This window comes from Coregonus clupeaformis, chromosome 29 (genome assembly GCF_020615455.1).
Source record: "Coregonus clupeaformis isolate EN_2021a chromosome 29, ASM2061545v1, whole genome shotgun sequence".
Taxonomy (NCBI): domain Eukaryota; kingdom Metazoa; phylum Chordata; class Actinopteri; order Salmoniformes; family Salmonidae; genus Coregonus; species Coregonus clupeaformis.
In genome coordinates this window covers 24,589,982-24,601,989 of record NC_059220.1, presented here as the reverse complement: position 1 = coordinate 24,601,989, position 12,008 = coordinate 24,589,982, and the positions used below count along the sequence as shown (strand labels likewise).

At 40.7% G+C, this 12,008-nt stretch overlaps 2 protein-coding genes across 4 annotated transcripts in view; one reads left to right on the top strand and one right to left on the bottom strand.

Moving 5' to 3' along the window:
• Positions 1–5,728: 5,728 nt before the first annotated feature.
• LOC121544907 (ergosterol biosynthetic protein 28 homolog) lies at positions 5,729–10,205 on the top strand. 3 transcript variants are annotated; one of them, XM_041855146.2, is made up of 5 exons: positions 5,729–6,054; positions 6,285–6,439; positions 7,466–7,556; positions 7,673–7,791; positions 7,990–10,205. In XM_041855146.2, exons 2-5 carry the CDS (start codon positions 6,307–6,309, stop codon positions 8,076–8,078), a joined length of 432 nt encoding a protein of 143 aa, XP_041711080.1. In that variant the 5' UTR covers positions 5,729–6,054; positions 6,285–6,306; the 3' UTR covers positions 8,079–10,205. The 3 variants fall into 3 exon arrangements, with proteins under 3 accessions (XP_041711080.1, XP_041711082.1, XP_041711081.1); XM_041855148.2 differs by having other exon boundaries at positions 6,269–6,439; XM_041855147.2 differs by having other exon boundaries at positions 6,230–6,439.
• The window catches only part of LOC121544906 (feline leukemia virus subgroup C receptor-related protein 2-like), a 27,055-nt gene continuing 23,668 nt past the window's right edge, over positions 8,622–12,008 (bottom strand). Inside the window, exon 10 of the mRNA XM_041855145.1 lies at positions 8,622–10,272. Within this exon, the coding sequence (XP_041711079.1) occupies positions 10,222–10,272 (51 nt within the window). The 3' untranslated portion in view covers positions 8,622–10,221. The remainder of the gene's footprint in view (positions 10,273–12,008) is intronic.

Below are 12,008 nucleotides of genomic sequence, written 5' to 3'. Positions count from 1 at the left end.
TGTCTCTTAATGTTGAATTTAAAGTCCAGGATGACGCTACCCTTAGTTTACCTCAGGGTGGTGGAATGCAATCTGACAAAGTGTTTACTCCAGCAGATCAGAGAAAGGTCAGGGCCACACACAGTCTCATAGTTAGTGCACAATAACATACCTGTCAACTAACAAACACCCTGGTAACATTGCACTGAAAATATATGATAGTACCAGACACAGCCAGCATGTCTGTGGCCATGGTGGAGATAAGATGGCATGCTGATGGAGAAGAACTCTATCAGACGTGACCATTCTGGATAAGGTTGGGTATGGTAGGGAGGCAGGTAAACAATACCTGCTCCTGGCTCAGGTATCCAGAAATGTCAGCCAAAACAAAGCTCCCATCACTTAGATTTGTGTGTATTGGGTATATGTTGTGAAATTGTTAGATATTACTTGTTAGATATTACTGCACTGTCGGATCTAGAAGCACAAGCATTTCGCTACACCCGCAATAACATCAGCTAAACACGTGTATGTGACCAATACAATTTGATTTGATATCTATAGTTCCAGAGTATATTCAATAGTCACTCAACACAAGCCAGTGGCCAGCACAAGCACTAGTCTAGTAATACTGGGCTCTAGGAATCGTACTCAGGCTTGTTAAAGATCTTGCAAGCTATGGTAATGGATCTGTAATAAACATATGGATTACAGAGCTTGATATTCAAGTAAATTTGCCAGTGGCACACTGTGCCAAATGAAAGCTCCATGGCATAATTTCAATAGCAGGTGATTTTATCTTTCATTTGCGGGCTGAGCAAATAGCCTAACTTTAACTTGACAATATCATATTTACATTGATTCTTTGGAGTGTTAGTCTCTAACAGGAGGGAAAAACTAAAACCTTCATGCAATCTCAAAAAGGGTGTTATTGTTATCGATTCTGAACAGTCAGAAGGCAACAGTTGTAGGGCCCTATCAAAACCGTTTAGTTTTTTGCCAACTTACATATTTTTTTGCCAAATTACATATTCCAGGTTTTGTTTTCACACTTTTATTAAATATAAAATGTCAAAATTGTATGTTCTAAGTCCACAACAATGCTTAAATCACATCAGGAGACCACTTTTGAGGTCTGGAAAAAATAAAAATACTTTTTTTTCAATGGGTGTAGTTGCCCTTTAATTCAATTTCGCACCTAGCAAGAGAACATTGCGTTTGACAAGCAGTGTTTCTGTAGCCTACTCTACAATGTACAGTGTATATATGTGATGGCAGAGTTGTTGCCCACCCGATTAATACAAATCGCACGTGTGATCAATAATCTACATTACGAACTAACAGCTTTGGAAATGTGTTGGTTTTTCATCAATGATATAGCCTAGATTGAAAATAGCATTATTACAATATTTTTCTTCACTGGATGATTGACTGGCCCAGAGGGTTTCCAAAACCTCCCCGGCCCAGCGGGCAGCCCTGTACAGTGCATTCGGAAAGTATTAAGACCCCTTGACTTTTTCCACATTTTGTTACGTTACAGCCTTATTCTAAAATGGATTAAATTGTTTTTCCCCCTCATCAATCTACACACAATAATGACAAAGCAAAAACAGGTTTTTAGAAATGTTTGCAAATGTTTCATAAAAAAATAAAAAAACTGAAATATCACATTTACATAAGTATTCAGACCCTTTCCTCAGTACTTTGTTGAAGAACCTTTGGCAGCGATTACAGCCTTGAGTCTTCTTGGGTATGACGGTACAAGCTTGGCATACCTGTATTTGGGTAGTTTCTCACATTCTTCTCTGCAGATCCTTTCAAGCTCTGTCAGGTTCGATGGAGAGCGTCGCTGCACAGCTATTTTCAGGTCTCTCCAGAGATGCTCGATCGGGTTCAAGTCCGGGCTCTGGCTGGGCCACTCAAGGCCATTCAGAGACTTGTCCCGAAGCCACTCCTGTGTTGTCTTGGCTGTGTGCTTAGGGTCGTTGTCCTGTTGGAAGGTGAACCTTCGCCCCAGTCTGAGGTCCTGAGCGCTCTGGAGCAGGTTTTCATCAAGGATCTCTCTGTACTTTGCTTCGATCATCTTTCCCTCGATCCTGACTAGTTTCCCAGTCCCTGCCGCTGAAAAACATCCCCACAACATGATGCTGTCACCACCATGCTTCACCGTAGGGATGGTGCCAGGTTTCCTCCAGACGTGACGCTTGCATTCAGGCCAAAGAGTTCAATCTTGGTTACATGAGACCAGAGAATCTTGTTTCTCATGGTCTGAGAGTCCTTTCTGTCATGTGCCTTTTATTGAGGAGTGGCTTCTGTCTGGCCACTCTAACATAAAGGCCTGATTGGTGGAGTGCTGCAGAGATGGTTTTCCTTCTGGAAGGTTCTCCCAACTCCACAGAGGAGTACCTCCTGATGAAATCTGCTTTGAGTCAGGTATTTATCTGGGGTTATGACTGTGGTCATCTCCAGTTCCCACCGTCTACTGTTGAAATATCAGTCCAGTTAAAACACAGCATATTATTAATACTGAAGAATACATTGTCTGCAAATGAGAGGAGCAATATTATATAAATAAGGTTCATGCATAAATTATGATTCTGTCCATTTCAGCACTGCCCAGCAACAAACATAATCATAGTAGCTCACACCATGCCCTGAAAATGAAATATATTTTGTGTGTTGCTATGTTACATAGCTAGCTAGGTATTTTGCTAGCTCATGATACCAGCCAGATAAGTAGATGTTGCAGAAGGTGTTAACCAGGTTGGCACGTTAGCTAACGTTAGTTAGCTTTACTGTGGTTTGTAATGCAAACTATGTCTTTCATTGAGAGAGCAAACGAACATTCAGGTTATAAATCATGACAGCCGTAAAACTATCATATAAACATACCCAACTCTTCCCAGCATAGGATAAACTTATGTAATCGAAGAACCACAGTTACAGTAGCTATCTGATTGGGTTCATTACAATTCTTCCTGTAGCCTTTTTGTAACTACAACAACTGACTGGCAAACAATGGAGAGAGCATGTGCACTGTCCTCAAGCACATGACGTTTTTGACCCCACAATTTACACTGTGAATCCCAATCACTGATCCCAAACCACACCCTAGCCCCTAACCAACCACTAGTATAATAAGAACGGCTACCAACTCGCTCCGAGGGCCCTCTGTTGTCACATGTTGCTGACGAAACTCATTGGGTGACTGACCTCCAGAGAATGGCGATGAGATTAATAAACCCATCAACTTCTGGACACACTCCTGACATGAATGATGCAATTCATGTTCCACTTTTTAAGAATAAAACGCGCATGAAATTCTAATTAACAAATCCCCCCTGTAGTTTTACAAGATATAAACCTCAGTAACAGTTAAACATTTAATTTGGGAGGTATTTCATCTGTTACATGCGTCTCGAAATCAGACATAAACAAATGCACGTGGCATATAATTAGGCACGCCTCTTCTGTATGAAATTGCGAAAACTCCAAGCATATTGCAGACAGCGCATGTCGAGATAGCACTTCGCTTTGACGCCTGCAGCCTTGCTGGGTCGGTCGAAGTGACTTTCTGAGGGTCTAATTATCCCCTACACCCTCGATAATGTTCACTCCCTCAGTTTTGGGACACTTTTGCAAATGGCGGAGGTACGCGTAAACGCGCAAATGGAGGGCGGAGGGGAAGGGGGTGATTTGGAATTCATCTCCCATTTGTGATGGATTTCTATAAATCCAAATCTGCATCATAAAATAAGAATTTGCAAAGTTTTTATTGAGGGAAAAAAAACACATATGCATGTGCATTCCAATGTTTTCAAGTTACTGTACTGAATTGGTGCATATGGTCAGATAATTTCACACAAATATAAAAAATATAATATGCCATTTAGCAGACGCTTTTATCCAAAGCGACTTACAGTCATGCGTGCATACATTTTTTTTTTTGTGTATGGGTGGTCCCAGGGATCGAACCCACTACCTTGGCGTTACAAGCGCCGTGCTCTACCAGCTGAGCTACAGAGGACCACAACTGACTCACACATTGAATGAATGCTATGAAATATTCATATATAGGCCTAATTATATTGTCTATCATAGTATTAAAACAATTGATAACGTATCCATATGTATGGTGTTTTTATAGTAGGTATATATGTATGTTTTAGTCACCAGCCACTCACTGGAATAAATTAAGTGAAGTCTCGGTGTATTCGGGGCCGGAGCACCAGGAGAGCTAAATCGAGCTCGTCCACAGTCGCAACTGTGGTTTGGGTTGGAATGATTGGTGGAATGAGCGAAAGAAATGGAAGAAATGGAGAGAAGGTTGGAGAAGCAATAGCTGTGCTGGAGTGCGATCAATATGGGTGACCGTTCTGATGATATGGGGCGGAGGATGAGGGTCAAGGATCTGAATGGTCTGTAGTGGAAAGACATAGGAAGAAGAGAGATCATGATACTGAAAGCAGTGGAGCGTCTAGTGTAGAAAGCAAAAAGAGGGTCACGGTAGGAAGCAAGAGTAATAATGTGTCGGCGTGGAAAGTTGTGATGATGTTTGATGAGACCATAGGGCCTCATTTACACCCTACCCGACTAACTAATGATGTAGAGAAAGAGATAGGTGGCGTTAAACTTGCCCGGTTAATTGGAAATGTAGATTGCTAATATTTTGTGGTAGCCAGGCTCAGCAAGGGAAGATTCTGCAAATGTAAAAGCTTAATGGGAAGAAGATTAAAAGCCATGTACCTGGTGCTTATGCTAGGTTGGGGTCCCAATATCTATGTACACAGATGATATTAAAGAAAATGTAAAGGGAGGCAGAGTGATTGAGGCCAAAAGGTTGATCAGTAGGAAAGAGGGTCAAAGAAGTGAAAGCTTATCAGTGATGCTGAGGTTTGAGAAAGTCTTGTCGGGAAAAGTACAGCTAGGATCCCTTAGTTTCAATGTTAGAGAATGTGTCCCATATGCACTGCAGTGTTTAAAATGCCAAAGAATGGGACATGTAGCTGCTCAGTGTAAAGGAAAGAAAAGATGTGCCAAGTGTGGAGGGGAACATGATTACGGTGAATGTGGAAGCAATGTGAAGGTTAAGTGCTGTAATTGTGGGGGAGAACATAGTGCAACATTTGATGGATGCCAGGAACAGAGAGAGGCTAGAGAGGCTCAGAGATATAGGATCAGCCCTGCTGTATCATATGCAGAGGCAGTAAGACAGATTGGTAGAACTACAGTGCGGACTGATGGAGCTTACATGGATGTACCTGTAGTAAGTGGACCTACTGTCAGGGCTGGTGCTTCTGATGGTCCTGGCATGGTTTCAAGGCCTGTTCAGAAATCTTGTGCTCATGAATGTGCGGTGTCAAAGGACACTTTGATAATGAATAAAGTTGACTTTATAGCTTTTATTGGTAAGGTTATCAATACGACTCGGGTTGTGGAAAACAGAAATGCCAGGTTGAAGGTTATTGTGGAAACGGCAAAATAGATATTGGGGGTAACAGATGATACTGTTGAAATTATTGTTGACATGCTGAACAATCCTAAGGGTGGAGTGTTTCAGCATGATATAGATCAAGTTTAATGGGGTTGGGGAGGATTTTTGGGGGAGGGTGTGGTAGAAGTTAGGGATTTATTTGGTTTTTAATTTCATTTTCATTGTAGTACAGAATTGATCGTACATTCAAGCACAGTAGGTGGCGGCATGCACTTCAAACGTTTGTTTGCGCGCCATGATATCATAGAAGAAGAAGAAGAAGAAGACGAACGAGCGAAATAAGGTGGAGCCTAAAACTAGCTACGTTAACAGAGATTTGTATTTGAATGTATTATGGATCACCATTAACTGCTGCCAAGGACAATTTGACAAAGCCATCTTTTGAGCTCTCTAATTGGCCGAATTGAATGTCCATATCAGCTAATTATTGAATGACAGTAGCTAGCAAGATTGAGTATACTCAATCTCAAAAACATTAGCGATGTTTTCACAGACATGTTGACATTGTATACCTATTGATTTCGACTCGCTGATCACTGTCGTATCTGGATATGCCCCAGCTATAAACTACACTTTAGAAGGTAAGTTAGACACATGCATTACATGGTTATTATCGAGCTAGCGATGGTTGTTGTTGTTGCCAACTAGCTAGCTACAGTAGCTATCCTTTGATCATGGTGGTTCTTGCAACCTGACGGGTAGCATTCATTGATCCGAGCTGTAGCCAGCAAAATGAAGCTGTTCTTTTCTTCATAGCTTTTGCACACTGCTATGCTGTCTGTCCGTCATTCTCAGCCAACTTGTCTGGCAGGTGCTTCCTACAGAAGGCAAGGATGAGTCGTTTTCTAAATGTTCTGCGGAGTTGGTTGGTAATGGTGTCTGTCATTGCCATGGGAAACACAGTCCAGAGCTTCAGCGATCACAGCTTCCTCTCTGAGAAGCTCTACACGGGGACACCAGAGTTTGGTGAGTAGTTTCTACACATTATTGGAATGCTCTCTCTAAAGCAGGCCATGCAGATGGACACCTTACCCTGCGAGGGCGGGGTGGGTGCAGGCTTTTGCCCTAGCCAAGCAGCAACCTGATTTGTTTCCTTTAATCAATTCCTTCACTGAATTATGATTTGATGTATCAGGTGTTTCTGTTTGACTGGCGCAAAAGCCTGCACCCCACACGGCCCTCGCAGGGTAAGGTTTCCATCTGCTGCTGTAGAGTCTAGCTCTTGAACACCCTTTTTATAGGGTTTTCAGAGGTTAACTTTGCACACGGTTGGCTGCGTGTGAACTACAATTCTGTTGCGGTGTTTTAACGTTTATAAATGTCAATAATCATTGCTTTCTAAACATATGGCCCTTATCTTTTATATCAGCGAGAAATAATATTTCAAATAAAAAATACACACTGACTGTAGCAGTTTTGCACATATCCATACGCTGTGTGTGTCTCCAGTTGACGAACTACACTTCCTCCTCAGTTACGCTTACACACAGGTGTTCGGGGCACGTTAGATAGCTAATTAGCACAGGTGGCTGCCTATGTCTTCCGTCTGTCTTCCGTAAACAAGCACTGTAACATCAAGATATGGCTGTGTGGGAACACTAACTCTACTAAGGTGTGTTGTAATTTAGCCTTTTGTTTTTTGAAAATTATATATTGCTGATGTGAAAGATCGGTTCCTTATGTTAACAAAACTGATGCATTTTAAACGTTCAGAATGAGCGTCAGGGCTCTTAACAAAACTCCCCCGAGCAGAAGATACTACCGTCAATAGGCGCAAAAGCAGTTAGTCTCTATGATTGGGGTACTGTAGAGTCTATCCATACAATCCTACAAATATCCTGTAGGATTTTGTCATTATGCCTGTGTATAAGAATGTGGGTTACACATTGATTTGTCTACATCACAGGAGCTTCACAGTAGCAGTATGCTCTGTCTCCTCCATGGTGCAAGGAATTCATAGAACTTAATTTAGGTGTTGCTTCCTTTTTACAGTAAATGGCCTCCAAGCAAGAACATTTGGAATCTGGACATTGTTGTCGTCAATTATCCGCTGCACGTGCGCCATTGACATTCAGAACAAAACGTAAGATTTCCTACATCCCTGCACTGTTGTGTCTGTTCATGCAGCATTGAGTGTATTAGCTGATTCATGTTCTGTGGGAGTTATCCTAAATAGTTATCTTTCTCCTCTTCCTGCAGGCTCTATCACATCACCCTGTGGACATTTGTACTGGCTCTGGGACACTTCCTGTCTGAAGCCTTCATCTACAAAACGGCACCTCTGACCATTGGCGTTATGGCACCTCTCATTGTGGCGAGTAAGTACTGCAGCTCTATAATCCCATCTGATCAAATAGTGAGCTTGTTTTGTTATAACCAGGAACAACACAGTGTTACCAGGTACAGAATGTGCATCGCTCAACAAAATGTTTAATCTGATATCATTTGCTCAGAGCTTGTGCTGCTGGTGTCTGTTATTGCAGAGGAAACCCCATTGCATCCTCTCACCTCTCCAGGTTTCTCTATTGTGGGAATGCTGATTGGGTTCCATTGTGGTCCAGAGCCTCAGGAGGAGGTGGCTGCACGGCATAAGAAGCGGAACTGATTCCAAGCTGCAGAAAACTGTTGTCATGCATTGTGCCATTTAGCCCACCAATAGAGAGAGCTGTGGGACAGTCTACTGCTTCTTGTCTTTAATAATGAGTGGCGTAGTTACTAAACTGTGTGTACACAAAGACAAGTCCAATAGGTCGAAACTTTTAAGAGGGGGTATACAATAACTGGAATTTATTTTGCAGGTGATTTGTACCTGTGCTACGTGATTTGTACCTGTGCTAGAATATACTATGGTTTATGGCTACAGCTGTTTCACTCTTGCACTGACAATTGAACAGGGATTGTCGATCAATGTTTCATCATGTACAGTAATGATACATAAATGTACAGTGATGATTTTATGTTATGTATTGTAATAATGGTTTGTTTAATGTGTGGTAGGGTTTATGACTGGATTTTGACTTATTTTATGTAAATGAACAGTTTGGGAGACTGCCATGTACAGTACTTGAATGGGTTATCTCAACATGGGGCCTTTTGTCTTGATTTCTAAACTGCTCAGTGATGGTGCACTTTCTGTGAACTTTCTGTATGTTACTGGATTGTGTGTGTGTGATATAACACATCCATTGATAAAATAACAGAGAGCATTTTTTCCCCAATGTTTTTTACTTTTAGTTCACCAGATTACCACCATGTACAATTGTTCACACTATCTGAGACAATTTGTCCAAACAACATCTACAAACAGTTTTACAAAACTATAATTATGTTGTTCATTACTGAGTATGAGAAGCACTTAAAACTACATCACCATTTGATGTATTGTATATAAAGTGATCCTTCAAAAAATATACTGTGTCATTGGAGTGATAAACAACACTTTGGACAACTTCACTGGACAACTTCTAACCACAACACATCAAGTCAAATAAGCAGATAAAACACTGCACTGGATTTTCTTCTAAAATATTCACTGTTAACATAAAGTATGGCATGAAAGGGGTTTCTCAGTAACAAATATACAGGCCAGAAGAATCATACATACAAAATACAACACTAGCCTACCTTGTGCAAAATTACAAGTCAATTGGATTGTCTATCTCTCCACGCTAATGATTTTGTGCTCACATTCTGTTATCATAGCGTTTAAGGCTCTTAAACAAGTCAATGCAGAGCATTAAATACAATAGTCCCAAAGTTTCTGACTTCTATTCTAAGAATGTGGTTAAAGCAGGTTGATTCCTTCTGAGACCTACTCAGAGGCACAGTATCAACAATATTCACCATTATCAGCAGTACTCACAAATATCTCTGTGTAATCCTATATGGCAGATCTCAAAATCCTGTTAAGCCACTAGGTGAGTTGGCTTGATTGGATTGGACCTCTGAACAGACTGCCATTCAACTAAAACCACTGAATCTGTTGTCTACTTTTAACTAACACATTCCAAAAATAGAACAGTTACATTAATAGATTTAGCAATGTAAAGACTTAGTTTGGTTACGGTAAGGTATTGGTCAAATGTCAGCAAACAAAAAGCACAGTTTAAATACTGCTCATATCGGAATGCACAGACATCAACATTTACATTATTTAGATTGGAGACATTTAAAGCTAAAGAAACAAAATGAAAAGATGAACCATTCACAGTGTACTCTCAAAAAGTGACACTTAAATATTAATCATCAGGTCATTAAACTTGAAATACCTCTGGCTGTGCTTGATAATCAAACTAGTTATCTTCTGTAGAGTAATTTGCTAGAGAGGGAGAACCTGTGAATTCCAAGTGAGTTCCTCTCTGCATGGTTTGAGTTGATCTGGGGAGCCTGTTGTGTTAGGCAGTAGAAATAGCGGTCACTGGAACTAAAGCCAGAGCAGGGTGTCCATACCCCGGCCTCTAGTACGTTCAGCTGCACATTCCTGGGCTCTGACTTCCTCAGAGAGGCCTCCTCCATGTCATAGTTTCAATTGTGTACATAATTACATGTTCACCCAAATTATTCACTTGTGCATGTGCTCACCTTCACATTTGTAAAGGGAAAGCAGCATGCTTTTCAGTGTATGTACTGTATCTGTTCCTGTTTGTAAATGTTTGTGTGTGTACATCCTTTGGTAGTTTTCAAACATGTCTGTGACAGTGTGTGCTGGGCTGTCTTTCTTCTCACACCTGTGCAACTGGAACTACTCCTTATACCTTGACCTCCTTCAGTGTAGCTGGCGGTGAGATGCCTGCCTGTTTCTGTCAAATCAAAACATTACTATTAGAAATCAGATTTTCCTCATGATGTTCCAATGTTATATATTATGTATTACTGTACTATGTTAAAACTTTCAATTGTGTTAGGATGATCAACCGAAGGACAAATAGTTCAAAGCACACTCTAATATTACACTGAAGCTGCAAGTGGAATACTTCAACAAAGCTTTTGCATGATCACTTCATTTCCAACAAGGTTTTACAGTACTTCAGTGCCTCAGTCACTGCTTAGCTGACAGAACATTAGTCTTACTGATTCTTGTAATTGAAGCGCAGTACCCTATCCAGATATTAACTCCCAAGCCTGCTTGGAGCCTCCTTATGCTTTACCAATCCCTGTAATCTGCTTTGGGTAGTCCCACGTGGCATCTCAATCCAAGTTATTGCTCTTTTCACAGAAATAGCAGGTGCCATGTCTTTATTTAAGACCTTCTACCTTTGTTTAAGACCTTTCACCTTGCTGAAGTGGGTTATAGGTTACAGTATTTAGAAAATGCTTAATGTGTAAAGATTATAAGTGAATTAAGTGTTTGATGTCTTTATCTTTCAATGGGAATTCTCAACACATCCCCAATACCAGTGCTCTTTGTGATTGCATTTTGTACAGTCCTGTACAGTGCAGCACTTTGCTTGTGTGATATAACCTCACAGACTTGATACCCCTACCTTGACAGGTGTGTGTTTGGGTTTTAGTGAGGTTAGTGTCAGGATTGCTGCTCCTGGGGGTTGCTGGGTGTTGTAGCCCCGTAGTCCTGTACCCGAGACGGGGAACCTGTAGCCTGGAACAACGGCTAGGGGATCACGTACAAGAGGGGCAAGAGGGCTCCTCCACCATCCCTATCACTATCATCATAATCCCTCTGCCCTTACCAGACCCTCCCATAAAACTTTCTTCTAACTCCAGCACTCCACCTGCCTCTAGAGAGAGCCTCCTCTTAATGAGGACTCTTCTGGGGATGGAAAGGATATGACATAAAGCTGGAGTGGAATTGTAAAGGATTATGGATTAAGCAGTAAAATTATGCAATATGGACTTTTGACTCTTCAGACGCTATAAAACGCTATAAAAACGTTCTAAGCTATATTTTCGACTAATACAATGCTACTTACTGTGACTAACATGCATCCCATTTTCAACATCCAATAAAAAATGTAGAGAGAAAATTATCTTGAATTCTCTTGGCACTGTTACTGGAGACAAGGGACATTGCACTGGCTTCAAATATTAAGAGAAGTATTGATGGGATTATTGTAGTACTGCATAAAGGAAGTGGGTAAAGCTTCCATCCTGGATTGAGATCAAATAAGTGATAGCGATATTCTCATAATAGAAAGAATACAGGTGCTGAGCAGAATGGATTTGTTAGGCATGAGAGTCTTGTTAATGATTTAAAGTTGATCTTGAACAACTGAACATCACTGGCCAATGGTGAGCTGAACCTGAGGTTTATTATGAATCTATTATATGATTAAAGCTTTTATTTATTTGAGAATTCAATTTTATATTGCGTAAGCAAGCCATTTGTATATGATTTATTTTGCTGCCAAGTGAGTGAAATTGAAAAAGAAAATGTGATATATGTTTTTACTATTGCCTATTGTACACTCTTATGATGAATATACTGAGTCATTGTATTATCATTGTAGTTTTATACTCCAGATAAACCACAAGGATATTTCACCCTGATATCCCACGGGGGGCCAGTAAAAATATATAT

Bases quoted from the DNA above. Each gene is read 5' to 3' on its own strand.
- LOC121544907 (XM_041855146.2), top strand. From the start codon at position 6,307: ATGAGTCGTTTTCTAAATGTTCTGCGGAGTTGGTTGGTAATGGTGTCT. The intron at 6,440-7,465 runs GTGAGTAGTTTC...TCCTTTTTACAG, and splicing joins CACGGGGACACCAGAGTTTG to TAAATGGCCTCCAAGCAAGA. The intron at 7,557-7,672 runs GTAAGATTTCCT...CTCTTCCTGCAG, and splicing joins ATTGACATTCAGAACAAAAC to GCTCTATCACATCACCCTGT.